The sequence below is a fragment of the Pocillopora damicornis genome, chromosome 6, assembly GCF_964200805.1.
Source record: "Pocillopora damicornis chromosome 6, jaPocDami1.2, whole genome shotgun sequence".
NCBI lineage: Eukaryota > Metazoa > Cnidaria > Anthozoa > Scleractinia > Pocilloporidae > Pocillopora > Pocillopora damicornis.
In genome coordinates this window covers 19,020,152-19,043,742 of record NC_142675.1, presented here as the reverse complement: position 1 = coordinate 19,043,742, position 23,591 = coordinate 19,020,152, and the positions used below count along the sequence as shown (strand labels likewise).

General features: G+C 38.1%; 2 protein-coding genes, 2 long non-coding RNA genes and 1 pseudogene across 6 annotated transcripts; 4 read left to right on the top strand and 1 right to left on the bottom strand.

Annotated features, from left to right (window-relative positions):
• Window positions 1-596: 596 nt before the first annotated feature.
• Window positions 597-4,172, top strand: LOC113685130 (neurocalcin-delta pseudogene; annotated as a pseudogene). Its single transcript, XR_016187421.1, has 2 exons — window positions 597-740; window positions 2,643-4,172. The product of XR_016187421.1 is annotated as a neurocalcin-delta pseudogene (transcript).
• Window positions 4,173-4,266: 94 nt separating this feature from the next.
• LOC113685122 (coiled-coil domain-containing protein 63) lies at window positions 4,267-6,252 on the top strand. The gene has a single exon (XM_027202599.2). The coding sequence runs from the start codon at window positions 4,529-4,531 to the stop codon at window positions 6,161-6,163; it is 1,635 nt and encodes a 544-aa protein (XP_027058400.2). The 5' UTR covers window positions 4,267-4,528; the 3' UTR covers window positions 6,164-6,252.
• A 644-nt stretch (window positions 6,253-6,896) lies between these two features.
• On the top strand, window positions 6,897-18,549 carry LOC113685081 (conserved oligomeric Golgi complex subunit 6). Its single transcript, XM_089211046.1, has 20 exons — window positions 6,897-7,077; window positions 7,161-7,304; window positions 7,880-7,951; window positions 9,048-9,106; window positions 9,364-9,475; window positions 9,710-9,792; window positions 9,899-9,969; window positions 10,827-10,920; window positions 11,565-11,641; window positions 11,984-12,035; window positions 12,626-12,714; window positions 12,838-12,902; window positions 13,646-13,737; window positions 14,235-14,349; window positions 14,645-14,776; window positions 15,387-15,554; window positions 16,029-16,136; window positions 16,245-16,298; window positions 16,869-16,948; window positions 17,767-18,549. Exons 1-20 carry the CDS (start codon window positions 6,991-6,993, stop codon window positions 17,912-17,914), a joined length of 1,902 nt encoding a protein of 633 aa, XP_089067172.1. The 5' UTR covers window positions 6,897-6,990; the 3' UTR covers window positions 17,915-18,549.
• Window positions 18,550-20,281: 1,732 nt separating this feature from the next.
• Window positions 20,282-22,166, top strand: LOC149044317 (uncharacterized). Of its 2 annotated transcripts, XR_016188085.1 has the most exons (3): window positions 20,282-20,418; window positions 20,631-20,743; window positions 20,980-21,119. It is a non-coding gene; the product is annotated as an uncharacterized LOC149044317 (long non-coding RNA). The 2 variants fall into 2 exon arrangements; XR_016188084.1 differs by lacking the exon at window positions 20,282-20,418 and having other exon boundaries at window positions 20,606-20,743; window positions 20,980-22,166.
• Window positions 22,120-23,031, bottom strand: LOC149044316 (uncharacterized). Its single transcript, XR_016188083.1, has 2 exons — window positions 22,423-23,031; window positions 22,120-22,260 (listed from the first exon to the last, which is right to left on the bottom strand). It is a non-coding gene; the product is annotated as an uncharacterized LOC149044316 (long non-coding RNA).
• Between the last annotated feature and the right edge of the window lie 560 nt (window positions 23,032-23,591).

The following is a 23,591-nucleotide window of genomic DNA, read 5'->3' as shown; positions in this document are numbered from 1 at the left end:
ATTTCAAGACAAACTAAGGAGTCATTTAGTCTCGGAGCATGCAAACGCATTAATGTTTAAATAGCTTGAGAAATTTCGAAATTTTCTGCTTTCAGTCCAACATAATTTGCCATGCTGATAGGGGAAAGAAGCTAAGTTAAAAAAAAGCTCCTAAGTATGAACTTCTTTGGCAGCAGATGTCATGATCTACAGAATTCTCATAATTTTTGAGGGACTGAGAGGTTAAAATTGTCCGTTAGGTAAGGTTTCCATTAAATTTCTGAAAACGAAGTTGCAATTAAGATTGATCGAAACGCTACAGGCAACAAACAACCATGCCGCTATAATGTAAAAGGAGTGATTGCCTGAGGAAATCAAAGCTTAAATTCAAACTCCAGCAACCTTATTATTACGAGAGGCAAACAAACCTACATTCTAAGTCCGTAACCAACGCAAAATTAGCGTCACATTAGGACTTTAAATCATGAACACGAACAGAAACAATAAAAAAAATGCCTATCAGCTGAAGGATTGTTTCTAGAACCACAGGCGCGTCAAAGGATAAAATAGCATTTTTCCAAACAATCGTAACAGGAACCAATCGGCGTTTCCGTCACATATTACAATGAAGCTAAAAATATGTCGAACGATCAGGAGAAATGCGCTGATTTCATCTGGTGTGAACACTAACGAGCAGGTCAACCTCTCGGTTGTTTCGTAGTGAATACAAGCTTTCTCGTCGAGACGTAACATATCACCAGGTGAGAGGAATAGATTTGTGCGTCTTTAACCCGAAAATACCGCAATTGATTCATCTTTTAAACTTCAGTCGGTTTAAACTCGACGCAGCAGCTGGGTGGTCGTGTTTCAGTTGTATTCGGTTTTCTAAATTAAGATTACAAATACGAGGACATGTTTAGATATATAGGTTAACGAAAGAAAAACATGAGAAATTACTGCTACAAACCGTGCTTTCACCCTTGTTAATTTTCCATTTTGAAACGGACTTATGCAGTTTTAGTTGACGATAAATTCGAAGGACACTTTGTCAAAATAACTTTACAAAAATTAGAGGATCTCGGAACAATATCTCATCAGTATCTGTCTGTCACGATCGTGTATTCTCGGCAATTATCTCAATCTATAATGGCCGAATTCCACTCATGATTGAATCAATTCAAGTACTTTAGCTCAAATAAGTATAACTACTGACTGAATTGAAATCCCGTCGAACATTCTCGCGCAACAAATGCTGATTAATCCAAGAGATATTCTTTAGGTTATTTTCACTGCAATTAAAAAAACCTGCTGGTTTTGAACAACAGCAGACGTTGTTTGCTATGCAAAGTGGTTTTGAATCACACGACTGGCCGTGATCTGTTAGTTTCCGTCTCTGTTAAATGATAATGTTAGCACTGTTTGGCTAATAAACTATACTCTCACCGAATGTTTGCCAAGGCGAGTGACCTCAAGAGATCGAGAGATATAAACGTACTATCCATTCTGATAATTCTGTTTTGAAAACCAAACTTTTGCATACAGATTGATCACGAACTTTAAATTGCCTGAGACGAAAAAGTATTACATACTGCTTCGAACAGCGAAGAGCTAGTTTTTTTTTTTTTTTCTATTCAACAACAATTTTCAGCTACTTTATACGCTAGTAAATAGTGAATGAGTTTCGTCTAACCATTCCGTTTGAGAGACTTGAGTGCGCAAAGTAATTAATTTTTAACAAAGTTTTTCAAAAGCTAGACCACGTTCGTTACAATAATTAATTTTTTCATCTTCACATCTCTTCAAGGGAATTTGGTTCTTTCGTTCTTATTGGCTTAGGTTTTTCGAATCTTCACATAATAACGTCACGATTACATGCACTAAAGTCTAATTCTTAAAATGCCGTTGATGGACGAATGAGGAGGAACGGTCAAGGTAGTTGAAAAAACTTCTCATTGAAAAACATTAAAATTTTTTCTCATTCACTGACAGCTGTTTATCAAGCCAAGGTGATTTTGAACCAATCAGGACCGATGTTTTATCTTACCGTTTATGTCAATTGTGGTGTAGCTCTGAGACTGCGCGGTTGCTCGGTGCGTTTAGATAAGATGCTGAAAACTAGGATTCTTCCGTTTTTTTTCTAGTTCGTTCAGTACGCAACAAATTATTTCAGTTCCCTACGCAGTAACGGCTTTTTATTGAAACTGGAACTGGAACTGGAACTGGAACTGGAACTAAGGCGCGTGTAGTCATAGATCTTAAGGACGAGCTTTAGGTGAAAACAATAAACATTGAATAAATAACTTTGCTACCGTAGACTCTAATTTGTTTGAAATATATTTAGGGGTGATATACTCCAGACTTCATATTGAATTATTACCTTATTGCTTACGTACGAGCTTTTATCATAACAAATTCGCGAAAGATGTTGATCAGAATGCGGGTTGTTATTGTGTAAACTGCCGGTAAAAAATACGAATTAAAGATATTTTTGGATATATGTACATGATGTCAGCTAAGGAATAGGCGTCAAAAATCCGATCCATGCGACAAACATCAGCGTAACTTCTCTTGGTCATGCTCGTTTAAGGATCGTAATAGCTTGATTCAGCGCGGTGCCGCAGCTAACTTTTCTTAGAAACTCATTAATTTTGTTTTCTTTTCAGGCTACTAAATCTTCAGACGACTACGAATCTTTTATCTAACTAAACAAACCAAGATAATTGGTCTGTTACATCGGCGAATACCTTGATACCTTTCAAAAGCAAAAGCGAAAAAAAAAAAGACAAAAAGACAAAAAAACACAAAGCCAACGCCAGGATTTCACTCGACATGGGTAACAGGAAGACAAAACTGAAGAAAGAAGAATTGTCCGAGTTGATGGAATGTACGCATTTTGCGCAAGGAGAAATCGAGGAATGGTACAAAGGTTTCATGAAGAGTTGCCCTAATGGACTGGTATCCTCCGCAGATTTTCAAGACATGTATTCAGATTTTTTTGAAGGGGATGCGTCCGAGTTTGCCGGTCACGTTTTCCGCACATTTGACTCCGACAAAAGTGGGTTCATTGATTTTAAAGAGTTCATGTACTCGCTTTCAATAACATCAAGAGGAAATCTTGAAGAGAAATTGGAGTGGGCCTTCAAGATCTACGATGTGGATGGTGATGGGTACGTAACGAAGCGCGAAATGGAAGACATCATCAGATCCGTGTATAAAATGTACGCAGACAGTCGACTGGGAAGAAAGGAAACGCCAGAACAACGTACGGCGAGGATCTTTGAAAAGTTTGACTTGAACAAGGATGGAAAGCTTACCATAGAAGAGTTCAAGACCGGAGCGAGAAGCGATCCTTTTCTAGTTTTGATGATGCAGTACAAATCATTACACGGTCGGAAGGAGTCAGATCCGTCTATGTCTCTGGAACAAACATATTCGTGATGATCAGCCGACGACTAGCGTTTTTTTTTTAATTTTTTTATTTTTTTATTTATTCAATGAGATGGAAAGGTTAACTAACATGCTGGTTGATTTGCATCAATTTTGCTTGCCTCGCATAATCAATTATTATGACTTATTGGATATTTATGACAACTCTTTAAGAAATAAAAGACGCTCTTTAGGTAGGGTATCATAAAGCCCGTGCTTTTGAAAGAAACAGAAGTGTCTGCAGACTGAAGCTTGAGCATGATTCCAATGAAAGCTTGGTTCAAATTAGACGAAGAAAGTCCCCACGTTGAATCTTGCCGAAGCTGATAACTGAGAGGTATCACTCCGAGTTTTCAGCGATAATTTATTAAAAAAACAAGTACACAAATATATAAACGGAAGTGCTTCTGCTTTTTTAACAAATTGTATTAATTTGGTAATTCTAAGGGCTCTACCAGGCGAACCTAGGAGAGTGCACCACTCAGACTTTTTAAATGATGTGGCAGAGTAAGGTGTGTGATAGGTGTTTTTTCATAGGAAGTCATCAACATCATATTTACATTTTGTTGAACTCATCACTAAGCGCGATACTTTACTGCCTATTGGAGCTTCAAAGGCGTGAAGTGAAGGTTTTTTTCGCTCCTAATTGGTTCGTCTTGTCGAGATCCAAAAAATGATTACATGTGCCAAAGGGCAAGCTATATGTCACGACGAAAAACAACACTAAATTCATAATAAATGGTTATGACTGAATACTTACTATAAAACATCGTGTTATAACTGTTACTTGGATAATGGACTGATGTGTACTCATAGAGTTTTAGTACTTCGTACTTATAAGATGAAAAATTTCTCCTGAGGATCAATTTAATGATAGAGAGCAAATGCTGTGTCTTCTCTACTTAATGTCCGTGAGTGTCACACCTTGCTTCAAAATGACGAGACCGGAAATGAAAATCAGATATCACGCACAAATTGACGCCAGAAAATAAGTGCGCGCGGTCGAATAAATGCGTCACAAAGGCAGCATCCCTGTTCCTTCGCAACATTTCAAAACAAGCTTCAACAAAGGTCGCTGCAGTTTACGAGGTTAGGATAGTCTATTTTCAGTGTCGAAGAAAACATGCCGTGCCTAAGGGAAGAAGATAAGGTTGACCCACTCGAAGCACAGCTGGAAGCGCAAATGGAATTGTCCCATCTGCAACGACAGTATCGTTGTTTGCGCAACGATAGAAGAATGTACACTGATGAGACTGAAAATACTTTGCGCAAGCAGAAAATAACTATTGAAGCACTAGTCAAAGAAAAAAAAGAATTGGAAGCAATGATGCACGTAGCAAGCAGTAGACAGAATGAGAAATTTGATCGACGAAATGTCGAAAAGCTTGTCGAGCTCTTAGAACGAGAAGCGCAAGCTCAGGAGGAACTCAAGAAGGAGAAAGAAGCAATTGCGAGTGTGGATGAAAAAGTAGCTGCCATGAGAGAAAAGATCAACCAACAGAGCAAGAAGATGGGAGGAAGTAAAGATGTGTACCAAGAGAAACATGTCGCCAATATGAAGCTTACTCGAATATTGGAGAACAGGTTGGATGAGATGACCAAGAAATTTAGCATTGCTTTGACCGGCAATTTGAAGCTCAGAGAACATATCAACCACGTCGAAGGACAGAAAGCAAGGTTCCTTGATCTGCACAAGCGTCTTCAGGCTGAACTGATCGAAGGAAAAAAGGAAATAGATCGTATTTCAGAAGTGGCGACGACTCATTTCACCATAAGAGACGAAGCACAACACAGGATGGCTTCACTACGCGAGCGCGCTGACCGAGAAATGGCGGTTTATAACGCGGAAATCAAAGACGTCAAGCGCATTCTTGAGCACGATCGGAAACTTCGGAAGTTCATGACTACAAAGGCCGAAGACCGTGCGTCCATTCTAGAGGACGAATTGATGGTTCGTGCAATAAAGAAATATGAAGCTCAGCTAAATGGGTTGCAACAAGAAACCAGCAAGTTTGAGGAGATCTTCGACAAGATCAAGGAAGCTACTGGTATAGATGACACAGACACTCTTGTGAAGTCTTTTATTGAGAACGAAGATCGCAACTTCGCGCTGTACAATTACGTAAACAACATGAACACTGAAATTGAGAACCTGAAAGATGATATAAGACGCTTGAAGGACGAGATCGAGCTCATCAAGAAAGAGGGTGTCGACAGTGATGTGCACAGGAAGGAAATTTTAAATGAACTTGAGCAGAAGATGGTCGAAGTCACTGATGAGTTGACACTGGTGAATAAGGAGTATAAAGCAAGCAGAAGACAGCTCGAGCTCTTGAAGCCGAAGGTCGAAAGCGTTTTCAACTCAATAGAGTGCGATCGCTCCTCAATCGCGGAGTTGCTTGGAATTGGTGTGTCAATAGATGACAATAACATCATGCAATACCTTGGAATTATCGAGCAGAAATGCAACGAACTCTTGCAAAACAAAGCTCTAGAGAAGATCAAGAAGTTGAACGAGTCTGGCGGAGACATATCCGTTGACGGTTTACAAGGAGTGGGTCCTCAGCCAGCACATGGGAATTTTTTAATTGTACCTCCCCCGATTGAAGATGACAGTGATCAGGCATGGCATTGTAACGATGCAAAACCGCTGACAGTAGAAGAAGTGCAAGCTCTAATACAGCAAGGAAATGTGAAGGGTGGCCTCTCAAAGGTCACAGGGTCCACAAAGCAACCCGCAAAAAGGAAGCGCGCTTAGATCGGAGCAGTTGTACTTTATCGAATCTATCTCTTTTACTGTAAACAAGAAAAGCTTGGAATTAAAGTAATGCTTTTTTACGTAGAAAAGTGGTCATGGATTCACAATCGATTATCAGTGTAAGCAAAGACTATGCTCAGATCATTGGGTGATATACAAAGAGGGGAAGAGGGGTGAATCGGTTGGGGGAAGGTTTGCACTAGCTGAGATTTTTAATGTCGAGGAGCTCATATCGGATGGGTTATTGGTACTATTCATGGAGTAGATGTACTTGAGAAGATTTCGATATCCCGAACAAAGCATAGCCAACACGAAATATATCTGTGGATTAAGATGGCTGGCGAGAAGGGTAAGAAAAATGAGGCTGTTTTAGCTACAAATACATCGGAACTTCTTCAGGTGCCGTGTGGAGGAAGGGTCTTGGAAGGTTTAGGCGCATTTGTGGTATTTTTTCTCCCTCATGTGCCGTTTGAAGCGTCTTATTACGAATTCACTTCTTCTTCAAACAGCCCGCAATGGCGAAAAATACCACAAATGTGTCGATTAACAATTCATTTAATTAACCTCATTAAAATATTCGAATTCAGACCGAGATGCAATCTAGATGTGGTAGACATGCAATTTTCAGTAATTTATTCAAAGCCCTCAAAGATTTAGTTCGTTTCATGTCAACAATTATTAACTACGAACAAATAGCGTGATCTGCCTATGAAATAACACACGTGTAATTTACGAGAAAACTGAAGGAAGGGGAGAAACCGCCAGCAGTCGACCAGCGGTGTTCTCGAAGAAGTATGCGCAAATGTTAGGCCACGTAGAATTCCAAGATGGCGGAAGGGAGCGAATCTCAACCAAACAATCCGCTATCAAGGAAATTAAACAAGATCTTAGAAACTAGATTGGACAATGACAAGGTATGAGTACTTTTATACTAAGTTTTATTCTCTTCCCAGAAGAAAAATGTGGTAATGTAGCAAAATTTGTTTTAATCCTGCAGGAAATGGTGGAGGCTTTGAAGGCCTTGTCGACTTTTTTTATGGACAACAGTTTGCGTTCTCGGCGGAATTTGCGTGGAGATATTGAAAAAAGAAGCTTGGCAATCAATGAGAGCTTCGAGGGTGCATTTAGAGATGTTAAACAGGTAGATTGTGATTTTTTCCAGTTAAAAAACAAAACTGATATGAAATTTGTCAGCAAACTCGACGAGTCCTGTATACAATAAAGCCCAAGGGCTCTGAAGTCGTAATTTAAGCAAATATTTTACACGATGTCAATTGCAAAGAAAGCTTGAATTATAACAGGTAAGAAATTATATAAAAGCTTCAAGGCGACAGCCATAGGCAGCTTTGTGGAAGGTTACACTCATTGCCAGGCTGTCATCAGATAATCTATGAATCAATTCAATCAGTTCCAAGAACATTAGCCGATACAATTTTAGAAACCAGCTCAATTTCATGGTGTCAAAAATGTGCACGAATTGTTACACGAACGCATTTATTTCATCTGGTAGAAAATTTATACGTAGTTTTTTTCTATACAGTCATTTTACATTATGTGAAATTGTTATTTTATAAATGTGTTTATGAATTAAACTTTTTGTAAATTCCATGCAATTCAACCTAACAATGCTGAAATTTGATTATTTCAATAAAATATCTAGATCTATCTATCAATCTATTTACTCAGTATGTAAGCAGAACTTTTTTTGCCTCATAGCAACTGGATGCTGTGCATGCAGACATTGAACAAATGAGTAGGTGTTGCACAGAAATGACAAGCAGACTTAAGGTGGGTTGCACTTCAGACCTTGATCTCTAACTCCCATGGCCAAGATCTGACTAGAAATTCTCCCTTAGCCTTTCAACTCCTTTAAGTGATTGACTGGTGACTTCTCCCTATGATATCCATATATTATCCAGCAAACAGCAAATGAGAATACTCAAACTTATCAGGTAGAAGTTGTTATCTTGATCCAACACCAAATTCTTGTAACCAATTCATAAGGAAATGTGTGTCAGCTAGAGGGGAGAATTAACTCTCAGATCTTGGGAGTGAAAGGGTTAAATTAAATTTGCTCTCAGCAGAAATTTTATCCATCTTGGATTGAAAAAATTTTCTTGCACATTGCGTGAAATGTTTTTAATTTACAAAGTAACAATCTTGAGCAAGTTTTGTGCCACAAGGTTGTAGATTGTCTAAGGAAGCACTTAAACATGCTCATTTTCCAAACCAGTGAACCATAAACTGATGATCAATACTCAAATTTTTTTTTTTTGAGCAGTGCTTTTGAATTTCAAATTATGGGTGGAGATGTAACGATATTCTTTAAATGTCTTATAGGCATTCGCCTGGTGAGTTTACAGTCAAAAAGCAACTTTAGAATATCTGTCAGGATTTTTATCTGCACATAGAGGTCAATCAGCAGAGCTGACTAAAGAGATGAGCCTTCTTCTCTGTTAATTAGTAAACATTTGCTGGAAATTCATAGGCACAGTTATTGTAAACATTTTAAACATGCATTTGTAAAATTGACAGAAATGAACTTGAATGTTTTGCTATGGTCAATCAAAGGTTTCAATATAAACTAGGCAAGAACCAGCAAAATTTGCTCTCTGTGAGAAGCAAAATCACAGCCTATTTTCTCTAAAATTTGGGACATTAGGGTAAAGATAGAATTTCCATCGGCCACTTGCTTTGCAGTTTGTACCTTCCACTTCAAAACATATTGACAACCCTTCATTGATGTTATTATGATATACTGATTAGGCAAACCAATCAGAATGCAGGATTACTTTGAGAATATGAAAAGAGTTAAGTTATTGAAGGTTCAGTTGACAGGTTGTTACATTATTTGCACAAATTCATACAAAGTTTCTTTATATAGTCTGCAAGAGACCAAACCTCTGACTTGATAAGCAAGACTACCACACTTCAAGCTGAAAGGTAAGTGTTGAATAGTTAATGCCTTCTGGTGATCTGAGCCATTTTGAAAGGTAATTGTCACAGACAATAGTGATGCTCGAAATAATTATATAAATGAAGTCAATATGCATTACTGAGATTAACTAACAGTGCAGCACTTGTGACCATAAAAATTCACAATTTACATGTAGGTAATAAAATTTGGTTAGTGGTGTTGATTTTACGATTTGATTTGATATTAAAAATTTAAATGTTATTTTGCTCTCTTAATCTCTCAGTCAGAGAATACAGATGAAAGAAACAGTCGCAGATGCATTCATTTCAAGATTCCAATTAAAACCGGACGAGGTTCAAGCTCTGAAGGGAACACGGAATGGACCCATTTCTGAGGTCTGCAACATCCTCATTTTGTGTAGTTTGTGTAATCTATAGCAGGCCAAAGTATGCATACATCAGTGACACACTTGGCTGGGCCTTGTGAGCCACTTTCTTGTTCTTACCACATTTTTACATCATCGATGATCTATTACAACTGAACAGATGCACAGCAATATAGAATCTACATGTTCAGTTTTGTATGTAATTTTTTCATGTCCTGTAAGTGTTCGAATTTGTTTTTTGCAGACATTTTTTGAAGCCCTCTCACGGGTTAAAGAAATTCACAAAGACTGCAAACTTTTGCTGAGGACGAAACAACAAACAGCTGGGTAACTGTCTGTTATAACTGATCCTTTGTCAGTAACTTTTTGTAATATCAACAGAGTTGGGAAAACTTCTCACAAAATGTGTTAAATAATCTTCCATGTTATCCAGTTTGCAGATCATGGAAGCCATGGCATTGCATCTAGAGTCCAGCTACGAGAAGCTTTACAGGTGGAGTCAAGGTACATTGTGACAGTCTATGTAAAACCAGGCATCGTTTTGATGATGGTGATGATGATTATGAGAGTGAGAGTGATATAAAGAACAATCCTAGGCTTCAACTTGTGACCTCTACCTTTCCCTTTCCCTCTATTCTTGATCTCAGAAGTGGATTTAACCCTTTGCACCCAATTTCAGTATGCATATTCTCCATACTGTACTCTATACTGTTCTTATATATTTCCCAAGATGCTGATGGGGAGAATTTGTTTAACAGTCAAGAGCTGTGCTGTAGTGATCATTTCCCTTATTGTTTTGACCTTATTGTGTGATTCATGGATGATATTGTGAGGAGAAATTAGATCATGGTCACATGAGGGGTTTAATGGTTAAACATTTAGTCGATAGTATCGGAAGGTACTGTAGGTGCTGTAATCTAGTAACAGTGGAGGGCAGCAACCTCTTTAACTGCTAGGATGTCACCATGGTAACTTAGCCACAGCCCTTCTCCCAGTACATGTACTTGTCAATATAAAACCAATATACTGTAGTGTGAAATAAATACAAAAAGGGAGAAACAGGGAAAGTGAAAAACAAAGCAAGAGAAGGCGGAAAGAAAATTGAGTATTAAAGCACTGTTGTGGTAATTGCTCTTAAAAAACCTTCCTGGATCCCCAAATCACATTAGTGAAACTATTCTATTGATTTGGTTTCAGCTCATGACTCAGAACTCCTAGAATTATTTCTATAATGACATTACTGCCTTATTCAAGTCCACCTCTTTCTGTCTCACAAGTGGAACACCATATTACATGTAGCTGTGATTTTAATAATTCAAAGTAGAACAGTTCTCACTGGGTTACATCTCTTCCACATGCAGATGAATGCAGAGGCCTTACAGGAGATCTTCCTGACATATCTAACAAGCTAAGCAGAGCAATGGCTGCTCTCCAGGACAGGCCTGTGTTGTTTAAGTAAGTAAATACAATTGCAATAAATTTTTCTCCTTCTCAGACCTTTTGCAATAGACTTACAAAAGATTCTGCCTGGAGAGAAAAAAAAAAACCTTGAAAGGCTCTTCTCTTTTTCAATTTTTTACTGGTGGGTGAAGAATCACTTGCAAGCCCTTTTCCACTCCTTGGTGGGTAAAGAATCACTATGTGACCCTCCACTCCCCCCCCCCCCCCAACCCTCCTCCTCTCCTTTCCCTTAAAAATGTAATTTACTGGTAATCAATTTTCACCAGTTGTCACTTGAATGTATCATCAGATGAACACTATACTTCTTTTAAAGTCTCTTTCTTTACCCTGCTTTGTAGTCATGCCTCAAATGTGTTATCTAATGTTGAACTTTACATATGCATGCATGTGTTTGGGAAAAAAATGGCTCTGCCCAGTTGTTAGACTGCAAGCAGATCCTCTGTTTTGGAATCAGCTCCTCTCAAGTAAAAAAAAATCAGCAAAAAATAGTTTAGGCTGGTACATTGCTTGGTTCATTTACATGTGTTTCACTTCCAGAGTCTCAAGTGGTGTGCTCTCATTAATTTCGTTTTTGGGCTGATTTTCTTCTTTTTATTTGCCCAGCTGTAATTAATTTTCCTATTCCTTACTTTTCATAGGTATACTTTAGATGAATATGGAACAGCCAGAAGAACTGCGGTGGTGAGATGCTTCATTGATGCACTCACAAGAGGAGGCATGTTTTCTTTTAATGTCTAGCCAAGTAAACTGGTTTTGAATGAGGGGAAAATTTCTGAGCAAAATGTACCATAGACTATCATGTTCTTTTTTTAAATTTTTTTCATTGATGGAGCCGATATTTACTGTTTTGAAAAAGTTACATTATAATACACTACAACAAATGTAAGGAAGAAAGACAAAAGCAGGTGGCACACCTTGAATATAAACACTTTGAGGGGCTCAAGTGCCATGAAGATGTCAGCTTGGATTCTTGCATATTGAACTGAAGGGGTGGTTTTTTTTTTTTTTTTTTACAGTGATGTGTAACGTTTTTCCTCTGGTTGCATTTACCTTATAGGACCTGGTGGAACTCCCAGACCAATTGAATTACACTCACATGATCCAGTCAGGTAGGAAAAGCCTAGATTGTTGTAGGTCTTTGATAGTACAAATGTAAGATTTTCTGTAAATGTTACTGAAAAATGCTTGATTTACAAAGTAACAGCTAAATGTTGCACTATGTATTGGAATCTTAATTCTATTGCTGTTGGGTTATGCTCCATGCATGTATGTAACTTCACAACTTTAAAATGTGTGTTGTTGTTATTGTTTCTATGTATTTATTTTTTTTCTGTAATTCTTGTTGATCTCTTGTTAAAAAAAGCAACAATTTTTAAGTTTGCAAAACAAGTTTCATCATTCTCATTTTATATTTAGTTGCAAATGATGGTTGTACAATTTGAATTTTCACTTAAAAAATACATTGTAGAATTACGATGTAAGCTTTCAGTACGGAGATTCCTAAACTGTTTAAATAAAATACAACAGAAGCACAGAAAGGTAATAGTAGTATTTTTTAAGTTTCCCTAAAAAACTGAGAACAAAATGGAAACTTTTGGGTCATTTTGCCATCAAAGAATCAACCTTAACAATTTGTGTTACATGCGCATGTATATATGTACAGTTTATTACAGTACCACAATTTTGCATTTTATTCCAGATATGTTGGTGATATGTTAGCATGGCTTCACCAGGCGATAGCTTCAGAAAAAGAACTTCTCCATAGTTTACTAAGAAATTCATCATCAAGTATGTTTTTAATTCTTTTAAATATATGTGTTATTTTTAATCATTGTTACTTTTGAACAGACAGATACATGGGAAAGGGAAATATTCATCTCCGCTCATTCGTTAATCACTTTGCTTTTGCAGCAGACGACAACATACAAAAAGAAATCCTTAGTCACATAACAGAAGGAGTGTGTAGACCATTTAAGGTAAGTTGCTTCATTGATTGGGAAAATTTTAGTTTGCCCATCGAGGCACACATCAGCGCTGCGGCACGTCAGCGTTTTTTGCGCTCGCGAAAAAAGTTTGAGGCCTAGAGTAAGCTAGCCAGCGAGAGGTTGGCCAGAAGTGTGGCTCCCATTATTAGTGCCAGACCCCCAGCAGACTTCTTGCGGTCCTCAAGTCTTAGAACTTATCCTATCGGGCGACGAAACGCTCGTGCTTTTTTAAGTCCCACTAGGGACCGAGACAGAATTTCTCCAGACAGTGTCAGTATAATATCAAGCAGACAAGTAATGAGAGTAAAGAAAAATATCAATTAGGGGATTATTGTTTGATCCAATTCCAAATTCTCCAAACTAACATTATATAAATTGTGTAGCAGATTGTAAGGAGAATTACTAATGAGATCTTGGGAGTTAAAAGGTTTAGCAGCTGATATCAGTATTCCTGCTCAAAATGGACGTCTACTCTCGTATTCGTAGTTCATTACTCGAGATCTAATCCAAGCCACGGTTTAACGCAATTAGTGGGCCTCAGGCTCTATCTATAAGAGGGTTGATTCAATTAAATAAATGTCTTCCCACTGTTAACTTTTGGCCGTCTTGATACTGTTCACAAGAATAGATTTTGTTGAACAACGGTTAAACTTTGTCTAAATAACTGGCCTTGAGTGTTTGTATCTTTGTTTGTCTCAATGCGAGACCGTTTTATTGATGTATGATTATTGTAGGTACGAGTGGAGCAAGTCATTGTGTCAGAGCCGGGCGCCGTGATGCTGTTCAGTTTAGCAAATATTCTAAAATTTTATGGCACAACGATAGGGTAAGATGAAAGTTTTATTTCATTGTGTAACAGAGCCTCAAAAGATTGCTAATTAACTGTCCAGATTTAGAGGTGAAAAACAGAATAGTTTGATCGAAATGCCACAGAAGGATGATTGGAGACTCGTTTAGTTGTGGCAGAATTGCCCCCATCCCCTGTGAGGACTCAGCGGGAGTTGTCTTCAACAAAGTGCTAAAAGAAACTTACGGTTCGATAGTGCAGAAGAATTTGAGTTGTGAGAACATCTCTTGTGTCTATTTCTTGACTAAAACAAGAAAATAAAAGCTGAAAAAAAAGTTAATACTTTGATCATTGGGAGTGGCCCGATCCTAATTCTCAATATCACCCCTATATCACACATTAACGTCACAGGAAGAAGTTCCTGATAACTAAACAAAAATCTCCTCGTCAGCGCCTTAGGAAATGTGGAAAAACTGATTACTGATGTTAGGATTTAAAGGGTTAAAACGCATTGCAATACACCTTTTGCCCTACAGGAGCCTTATTGATGAAGATGCGTCGGTAACAGTTACCATTCTTGACATGAATGCTCTAGCGTTGAAGATGTTCTACAACAGTTTAAACTGTCACGCGAGCAAACTGCTAGAAAAGGTGAGTGACAAACGCTCTTACTTTATTGGTAAAGGCTTGATACCCTTTGTAGCTATTCTCTGGGTTGTCACGCAGCGCTTCTTCTCTTTATAAACTTCTTTTGTGGAGTGTTGTGCGTAAAATTTGAAAGAACGGCTTTTCCTCATGGCTTCCTTTTCTGCTTCTTTGCCTTTTTGCTCATTGCTTCTTTTCCTTTTTGCCTCTTCGATTCTTTGCGTCTATGCCCGTTTTTATTTTATTATGATTAATCTTAATCTTATCAACTTATTTTGCCGCTTGTTCAATGTTTTTCTAGATTGAACTCCCTCCCCCAGATCTAAGTCCTACAGAATCGCTAAGAGAAACGATGAGTTTACTTAGAGACGTCCTTACATGTCACGATGCTTCTGTCATTCCACTGGATGCCAGGCAAGCTGATTATTCAAGGGTAGGTGAAGAGCAATTGCCATGCAACCCTTTTTTTGAGGTGAATTCAATTCGCACAGCGGTTCAAGTCTTTCCATTGGGAGCACCCTCAAAGCCTAACCTTTCATTTTTTCCGAATGTAATTCCTTTGACATCAGAAAGAGAGCGGTTAAAATAGGGCGTATGCTAAACGTAGCTTGTTGTAGGTTGTTTTTTGAAAAAGAGGTTGTAATTGGAAAGCGCATACAGGTTATTTAGGGCAAATTTTTGTCTGGAAATTTTTATCAAAAAAAAATTAGGGAAGAGTTGTGGAATTTTAGTAATCTATACTTGGTTGGTTGGAGCGCATTTTGATTAAGTGTTTGAAGTCAAAACCAAAGTAATCACATCAGCCAATCAGATGAAGGGAAAACATATTGAGCAGCCAATGACAATTTAAAGTAAACTAAAGCAAACGGCTTGAAGCGCGGGAAAACGCGGGTGACCAAATGGCAATCTGATTGGTCCAGAAAGTGACGCGAGTTTTCTGCACCAATCACATAGCGAAATAAAGCAAACCAAGGTAATTCCAGATTACTCTCCAAAGCCAATTGAAAATTTCTCAAACTTGGCCTTTTTTTCTCTACCCGTAGATTATATCTTGTCTTGTCGACCCACTCATCCAGATGTGCTCCATGTCGGCCAGCCATCTGAACGCGTCAGACATGGCTGCTTACATGATAAACTGCATTCATCAGATACAGAGCACGTTGGCGGTGTACGAATTTACTGATAAACACATCGAAATGCTAGCGGGTCAGGTAAGAAAGCGTGTCAAAGGCTTAAGACAGTTAAGTGTCTGAACAGTCTCTAAGCTTACAAAGTCGATCGTGAGGCTGCCATCTTGGAATTTTTAAGCGAAGTTGGCCTACGAAGAGTACAAAACTTGCACTCTGCATACAGGGGCAGGGAGACGGGGGAGACGGAGTGAGGACATCTTAAGAGTTGCTTCGCTGCGGCTTTTCTATAAGACTGTCACGTGGCTTTGTCAATCTGAAAAACTCTCGGTGCGAAATAGACCCAATAAATGGAAAGGACGTTATGATACGTCGCAAACTTTTCAATTTTTAACGAACCTTCAAAATGCGAGATGTTAAAAGTTGCGGGACGGTAAACATTCTCTTCCAGTCTACAAGTCTTGCAGAATTGTCAAACTCATTATGTATCCTAAAATCTTGCAGATAAGCGTCACTTGTCTAAAAATTAGAAATCTTTTTCCATTTTTTTTCTTTCAGACGGAAGCACATCTAGATACGTTGATCAGTGAGCAAGCGTCATTCATTCTTGCTCGTTCCGGTGTTGGTAATCTGTACACTGTTTACCAGGAGAACCGCGGTCAGAGGGTGAGTCAGTTGGTGTGCTGAAGTGTTCGGAATTGGTGCGATATTGAATTTCATCATGCAACTTTCTTTTAAACCGTTTGGCACTGCTTTCTTTGCGTTTTTCTCAAGGTTGCGCTGTCCTCGCTTCATGGAATGGATCCGCAGAGTGTTAAGGACGCCATGGTGTGTAATGTTTTCGTTTTTATGTACAGATGTAAATCGTCGCCTCACAGGCGTGAACACATAGCGTCCTATGTGACCTTTGTTTCGTTCTCCAGCAAAGCATAGAACTTCACTCCCGGGACACCAGATTCCCTGAGTCTAAAAAAACTTAGCCGACAAATTAGGAACGGCTTGTGAAATTCATATATTGGGCTAAATTTAAGAGATTGTACAGAAAATAGGACCTCTTCTCCCACCAAAGTAATTGGATGTTGTGAAGCAAATTCTTTTCTTAAACTGGGCTGCTGGAATAAAGGACGCTAATAAATGATCTCAAAAAAGTTGCGTTTGAGATAAAGCAATGATAATTTTCAAATTAAATAACCTGCGTGAAAGATGTTTTTCGTCATATCACGATCGTGGGACAAAGAAAAAATTTTCAGTCCCCGCGAATCCACTCTTTCTTGGTTACCATTACACAAATTCTGTTTTTTTTCTTTGTTGAAAATGTGACTTCAGTTTCTATCTGGAGCATTGTCGGGTTGATAGAGACTTAAAATAAATGTACTCATAATTTTATTTTCATCACAGGCCAAATTCGATAAATATCTCTCGTGTCCCGACAGTCTAGTTATGCCTCAGTGCAATCTTTTGAGAACGACAAGACTACGGTAAGTTTTTAAGTCATTGTATCTTTGTACTTGTGAATTTTTTTAAAACAAGTATCATTTAAGCATTGAAATTAATAGTTGATCGCAATGGCTAATTTTACTTCTATTGTTGAGTGATGTAAACACTCCTACCGTCCCTTCAACCAATCAGATCAAAAGATAAGACTGTGAGTTGGTAGAGGTATTAACATGATATCGAGTGCAATTTGGTGTTAAAAAGCACGTGTAGATTTTTCAAAGACAAAAAAAATTGTCGAGCCTGTAGGGCATGTGCATTTTGTAGTCTTTGAAACATTTTCAAGTGCTTATTACACCAAATTGCACTAGAAATCGTGGCGATTGTTGTTACTTGTTAATAATGTACAGAGGGTCAAGGCAGACGTAAATTTTGGCAGTGCGCGCGCGCTATTTGTACCTTGCATTCGTGTTACATGAGAATCCATTCATTTTCAGCCAATCAGACGCGCGTAATTTTTTCGTGTACATTATTACCAAAAGAACTGAGACTCATTTTAACCGAAAGGACCAAAGTCGTGTCTGAAAGGTGAAGTGGAAAAGTGGAAGCCGCTTTAAGTTAACCCTGCTTGTGGACTGTTTCAAGATACTCTGCGCCAATCCTCAACCAAATTCTTGGGGACCTATAATGCATGAAGGATTTCATACCAGCTATTTTTTTTTCTTTTTTTTCGGGGGGGGGGGGGGGGAGAGGTGGCATGATAATGAAGGTGTCCCAATAACTTTTGACCAGGATTGCAGTGTTAGGGAACTTTTACCCTCTTTTTGCGCTAATAAATGATGTATCTGCATTTTTTTCGTAGCGATACCGTCCACAAGCGAGCGGTGGATGCTGTTTGTGCAACGTACAAGACGCTCTACGACGCTATTGTGAACGATAGTAACAAATACCCGGATGTTAAAACTTTGGTGCCTCGCACCCCAGATCAAGTAACTTCGCTCCTGACGTAGCGAATGAAAAATTAATCCTTATTTTTAACCACGGTGTAAATAAATAGAATAAGGGAATTTCTTGTTCTCTAAAATAACCCAAACTCTACAGGTGAGGAAGTTAGAATTTTAGTTTGATTAAAAAAGTGATTAATCTTCTGGCTGTATTAATGACCGGTCCCAGTATTGCAGTGCACTTTAATAAACCCTTTTATTATTAAGGGTGAGTCAGTACGTAAATTCACCTTACATTGTTCATACATTTTCATACATAGTGGTAATGAGAATAAAGACATATCAATTGGGGAATGATACAATGATGTAACAGCAGATTCTCTGCCTTCAGTTGAGGGAAGAGCTCTCAGATCTTTGAAGTGAAAATACTTAATTGCTGAGGAGTTTCTTCGAGCGTTTTCTCAAGAATTTTGTGAAGTGCACGTTACATTTAGTTGTAAAGCAGAGAGTCTTTGAAAACGACATTTTAAGAAAATTATGATTGATAAAAGAACGAAGTACATAATATTACATTGAACTCTTTTGAACGCGATCAAAGGAAAAAAAGTGAAGAAAAACTAAAAGGAAGACGTATTTAAAATAAATTAAGGAAACAAGATTGCACAGCTTGAAATTTTGAATAAATCGTCACGGTAAAAGTGTTTGTATGCGATTCTTGTTGTTATTAAACTTAAACTGTCTTAAATTAGCTACGAGAGTTCAAAGTGACAGGCACAAGGGTGAATGTATGCAGTGTATGAAGTATGTTGAAACAGACATAGTTTGATGCTACTCTCGTTTGCAGATTTAATGAATGTAACTGAAGAAGTTACAATTCATAGACCCAACGTTTCGACACTCCTGTTTAGTGCCTTCATCAGGGGTGATCTAAACGCTGCAACAAGAGGTCCTTTTATATGATTACTAATTAGCGGCCTTCTTTCTGACGAGGTGTAAATAGGCGTCAGGAAGCAAACCGCCATCGTCACGATTTAAAGGAGCGTGGGCGGAGTTAATATGCCAAGCCTCCAAACAAAGGCGCTGGTGGTAACGCCGATCAGTGGTGATAATTTTAGAATTATCCCACCCAATTGTATGGTTGGTTAGGCATGTATGCTCCGATAAAGCTGAATTTTCCTTTTTGCAAAGAAAAACCGCTTTTTGGTGCTCCTTTAACCGTGTACCAAACTAACGTTTGGTCTGTCCGATGTATTCGTTGTCACAGTATGTTAAAATTCTCGGAATTGGTGTTTCGGTGCTCAGAAATGAAGAAACGTCAATGATTAAGATGCGAGTGCGTGGTGCCCTTGAAAAATGGGAAAGGTGTCTCTGAAAGTCTTTGAAAATGTTGCGACTTTTTGGTCCGAAAAGGAGAACGAACTCTGTCAAAAAAACCAAGGATCTCTTCTCACTGAATCTTACTCCCAACCTCCGCCACGCGAACATCCCAAGCTCATCTTAGGAGGACGATGGGGTTTTCCCTCTGAGCAAGGGTTTTAGCGAAACAGCAATGTAACATGTGTTGGCACACTGGAAGCGAAACGTATCTCTCGCCTTGCAATTGGGCTGGCAAAACTACTAAAAAATTGAGTTTACGACCTGCCCTTTTTAATCATGGTTTCCTTGTCGTGGCTGACGACGCGTCTCTACCGTCAAACGTTGCGCTATTGAATCTTTTGACTTAAGTGGAGGCTGTAGTGAAACACGAAATACCGACATGTACGAGCCTTCCTTTCTTTGTTCTGAAACTTTTAGCTTCTATAGATTTTTTTTAGAGAAGCTTCTTGGCTCAGTTGGTAATAATGGCGGCAAGGATTTAAGGCCACTTTGAAGCGTCCTTCGTTGACCTTTTATGGATTCAGTTTCCACTTTTCCTCAGTAAATGAGATTCGTATTCTGATATTTCAATGACTGGTGGACTGAGGTAATTCTGCAGTTCCATATCTATTGTAATATGACTGACATCACACTTGCATGAAATATAATAAGACCACTGCTCGCTGTTTTTTTTTTTTTTGTATTAACATCCTGATTACTTTATTCAACGTCATTTCTTTCGGAATTTTCATTTCGTTTCCTCAGAAACGAACCAGCGTGGAATTGGCTCTCAAAAACTCTGGTGACTATGTTTACTCAGGTGTATACACTGGAATTCAAAGTGGTTGGAAAATTTTTTTTTTTTTAATTGTTTAACACGTGGTCAAGTAAGTTTCTAGACCAAACAAGAAACAGAAAGGTCTGTGTTGATTTAACGCTTCACAGAACACAAAGCGTCTATTTTAAAACATCATGCGTCTATTATAAAACATCATTTACTTCCATTCTGTTTACTTCTAAACGGGAATAGAGTAGTGAACGAATTTACTGTATCAGTGACAACTTTGATGATAATAAGTTAAATCTAACAGAAAAGTCCAAGCATACGAATCTCCACCCGAAGCTAAATAGGCAATCGTTTTAGGACTGAGGTACAAATCGTGAAATTTTAAAAAGCATCAACAAGTTCCAGTTTCAAACTTCTGTCGTCAAAGGTGAGATATTTTGACCTAGTGCTTAATTCTAATGACAATATCCGTCCGATTCTTATTCTTTTTCATTCATTAAACAAATCCTTGGACGAAACACATGGCACCAAGCTGGCTTTGTGGACTAATTTTTATTAATTTACGTAACTTGGTAGGTGTGATCTTTTTCTATTTCAGCGATCAGCTGACTTTCATTTTTCCCCGATCTCTTCACACAGTCGGTTATTAAATTGAGCAGGCTCTTGAAGAAAGAACCTCCAGTGCCTCCGCGTTTCGGTGCAAGTTACCACAGAAACATCCAGTTATCAAGATCACTTTTAAGCACACTAAGGTACGCTAAATAAATAATCCCCTCCGCCATGAACAAGAGGTTTATTTTTCAGATGTACAGACACAACTCTTTTTACTCTCAGAAACATTGTCCCCGAATCGTCTTCAATTCATCGGTCCTCTCACCATCCCATCTATCGTTCCATATAAGAGCTGCCTAAACTAGTTCGCGAATACTTTTGAGTAAAAAATAAAGATAAATTATCACATTTTGTTCAACCGTTTTGCAATTCTCAGATGCTTCTCAACCCAGCCAATCATTTTCCATGTGAAGCCGCGTTACAACTGACCAATACTAGGGCCGAGATGTTTAGTTATAATGAAGACCAGCTCCAAAATTACACAGACTATTTTACAGACTGGGATACGCCGCCACAGCAAATAGAAGGTCAAAAGCAAATCCAATACGAACCAGAAAAAAAGCACAACTCATCCATACTCACTGCAGGGAAAACCACTAGATAATCGAAGGGAGAAAAATAGGGAAAGAGAGCGGAAAAGACAGCAACGTTTGAAAGAAGCTTTTGAGGTCCTTCGCACGGTGATACCCGACTACTTTTCGGGAATTGAACCCGGAGAAAGGCTCACTAACATTAAAACTTTAAGGCTGGCAAAGAAATATATCGCTTCACTACATCAATTGTTAGGAAACAGTTAGTTTAGTTTATCTGAACTCTAAACCTTTTGACTCCCATGAGTGACCAAGACAGAATTTCTCCTTACAACATTAATACAATATCAACCAAAAAAGTGATGAGTATAAAGAAAAATATCAATCTGGAGATAATTAGTTGATCCAATACTAAATTCTCTGAACTAACATTATAAGAATTGTATAGTTGACAGTGAGGGGAATTAAAAATTTGATCTGGGGGTTAAAAGGTTAACACAACTTTCCTCATTTACAGTGCTGCACCACTATACTTTGTATGTTATAGTCTTCCCTGAAACAGCATCTTCTAACTCCAATATCTCTTAACCCCTTAACTGAGTTCATACATTGCATAAAAAACCATAAATCTTTGAAGTAACTTTGTCTCTCCATCCAACTCTCTCAGATGAGTAGCACAATCACCATGCCCATAGGGGGTTGACTGCAAACTTTCAATGATTTCTTCTGTTTTACATTTTCATTGAAGCCAAATCTTTGCTTACAGGTAAAATTGTTCTTATTGATTATAGTTAAAGCAAAAAATCAGAAAACCACATTACTGTCTTTGAGAAAATACCCGTGAAAGATGAAAAATCGAGCCAATTTTGGTTGTAACGCGTAACACAATCTCAGTGGTAAAATTTTTTAAATACATTTTTCACTGAAAAGAAAGCTCGTTAGAGCAAACAAATTACACCTAATGATAACACACAATAAACACTACATTTGAGCAAAACTTTGACATTTCAAGTTTATTAAAACGCATAGAAAAGATTCATTATTCTTAAGTATCCTTTGTGTAACGCTGGGTTTCAGAATTTGGAAGTACACCAAGTTGTTGTCCGCAGAATGACTGAACTGGAATCCTGTGGGAACAAAAACACATTAACCAAATGCTCATACTTGGTGTTCTAAAATAGCGAAAAATCAGTCTAAAGGATTGACTATAAACGGAGAAATATCAGTGTAAAACAGTCGCTACGGTTTTGTAAAACCTGATTACGCAATAATATTTTTCATCAACTTACCTTCTCCTTCGCTAATATACTTCAAACACGGCAAAGTCGGGTTTCGAAATCAATTACACTTCAATGCTCATAAGTTTCTCTTGTCATTTCCAAGTTTTCGGGTCCATATCTTTAGAAACGGCCAAAATATTCACTTTTGACCAAGTCGCTACGCTTTTTACCATGTTGACGCCATATTGAGAACGGAGTCTCGCCACAAATGCCACCAAAAGCGCTATGAAATCTGCTGTTTGCTCCGCCATTTTCGCCTTCATCTTTTCATCTCCGTGTCGAAAATATCTTGGTAACCTTTCCTATTTTGGTTTCTGCCATTTTATCAAGGGTCGGGGGTCTTCAAGCTCAATAATTTTTCTGAGATTTAGCCATCTGTAAATATCGCTTCAAGTGTGTCGGGAAATGGTGCTCGCCGACAAAGGAAACTCTCGCGTATGAAGATTTTCACCAGATTTAATATTTCTCACGATTTACAGCTCTCACTTTGTGGGTACACGTCGTGGTATTCTCTCTCCAAAATCGATCTCATCTGTCTGTAATTCTATATTTTATCCTTAAGATGAATAGCCTATTGTTACAATCACGCGTTTCGCAATCAGTTCATGCACGTAACATAAAAAGGTAACACAACTCGCTTCCGGTCACGACAAGTGCGCTTGACAAGAGGTATGGTTAACGAAAAGGAAGAAAAGCTTGCGAGGATCAAAGAGTGGAGGAGGAAAAAACAGGAAAAGAATAGGCTAAGGAATCTAAAATATAATGAAAAGAATCGCAAAAAGAGAGCTGAATTTCCAAGAGAAAAATGATGATGTGATCTTCAAGTTGTAAAAAGAGGCAGAAAGTCAGTTTTTAGAGTGCCAGTTGATCTCACTAGGGAGATACTAGCCTCCATGTAATACAAAATGTTATTATTTCTACTTTTTACTGTGTCAGTGAACTCGAAATTGATTATTTGTGAAAAAGACCACACCCACAAGGGATTATGGGTAAATACAAATTTGAATCAAATGTGACAAAAATAAAATAGTTTGAAATAAATCAGTTGTAATAATAAATGTGAGTTTAAAACAGACCTAAAGAAGTGATTTTGTCCCAAACTAGCAATTTTCACATTTTCCATACATGTTACAGAAGTGAGTATGGTGATTGTGCTACTCATCTCATTGATTCCTTGC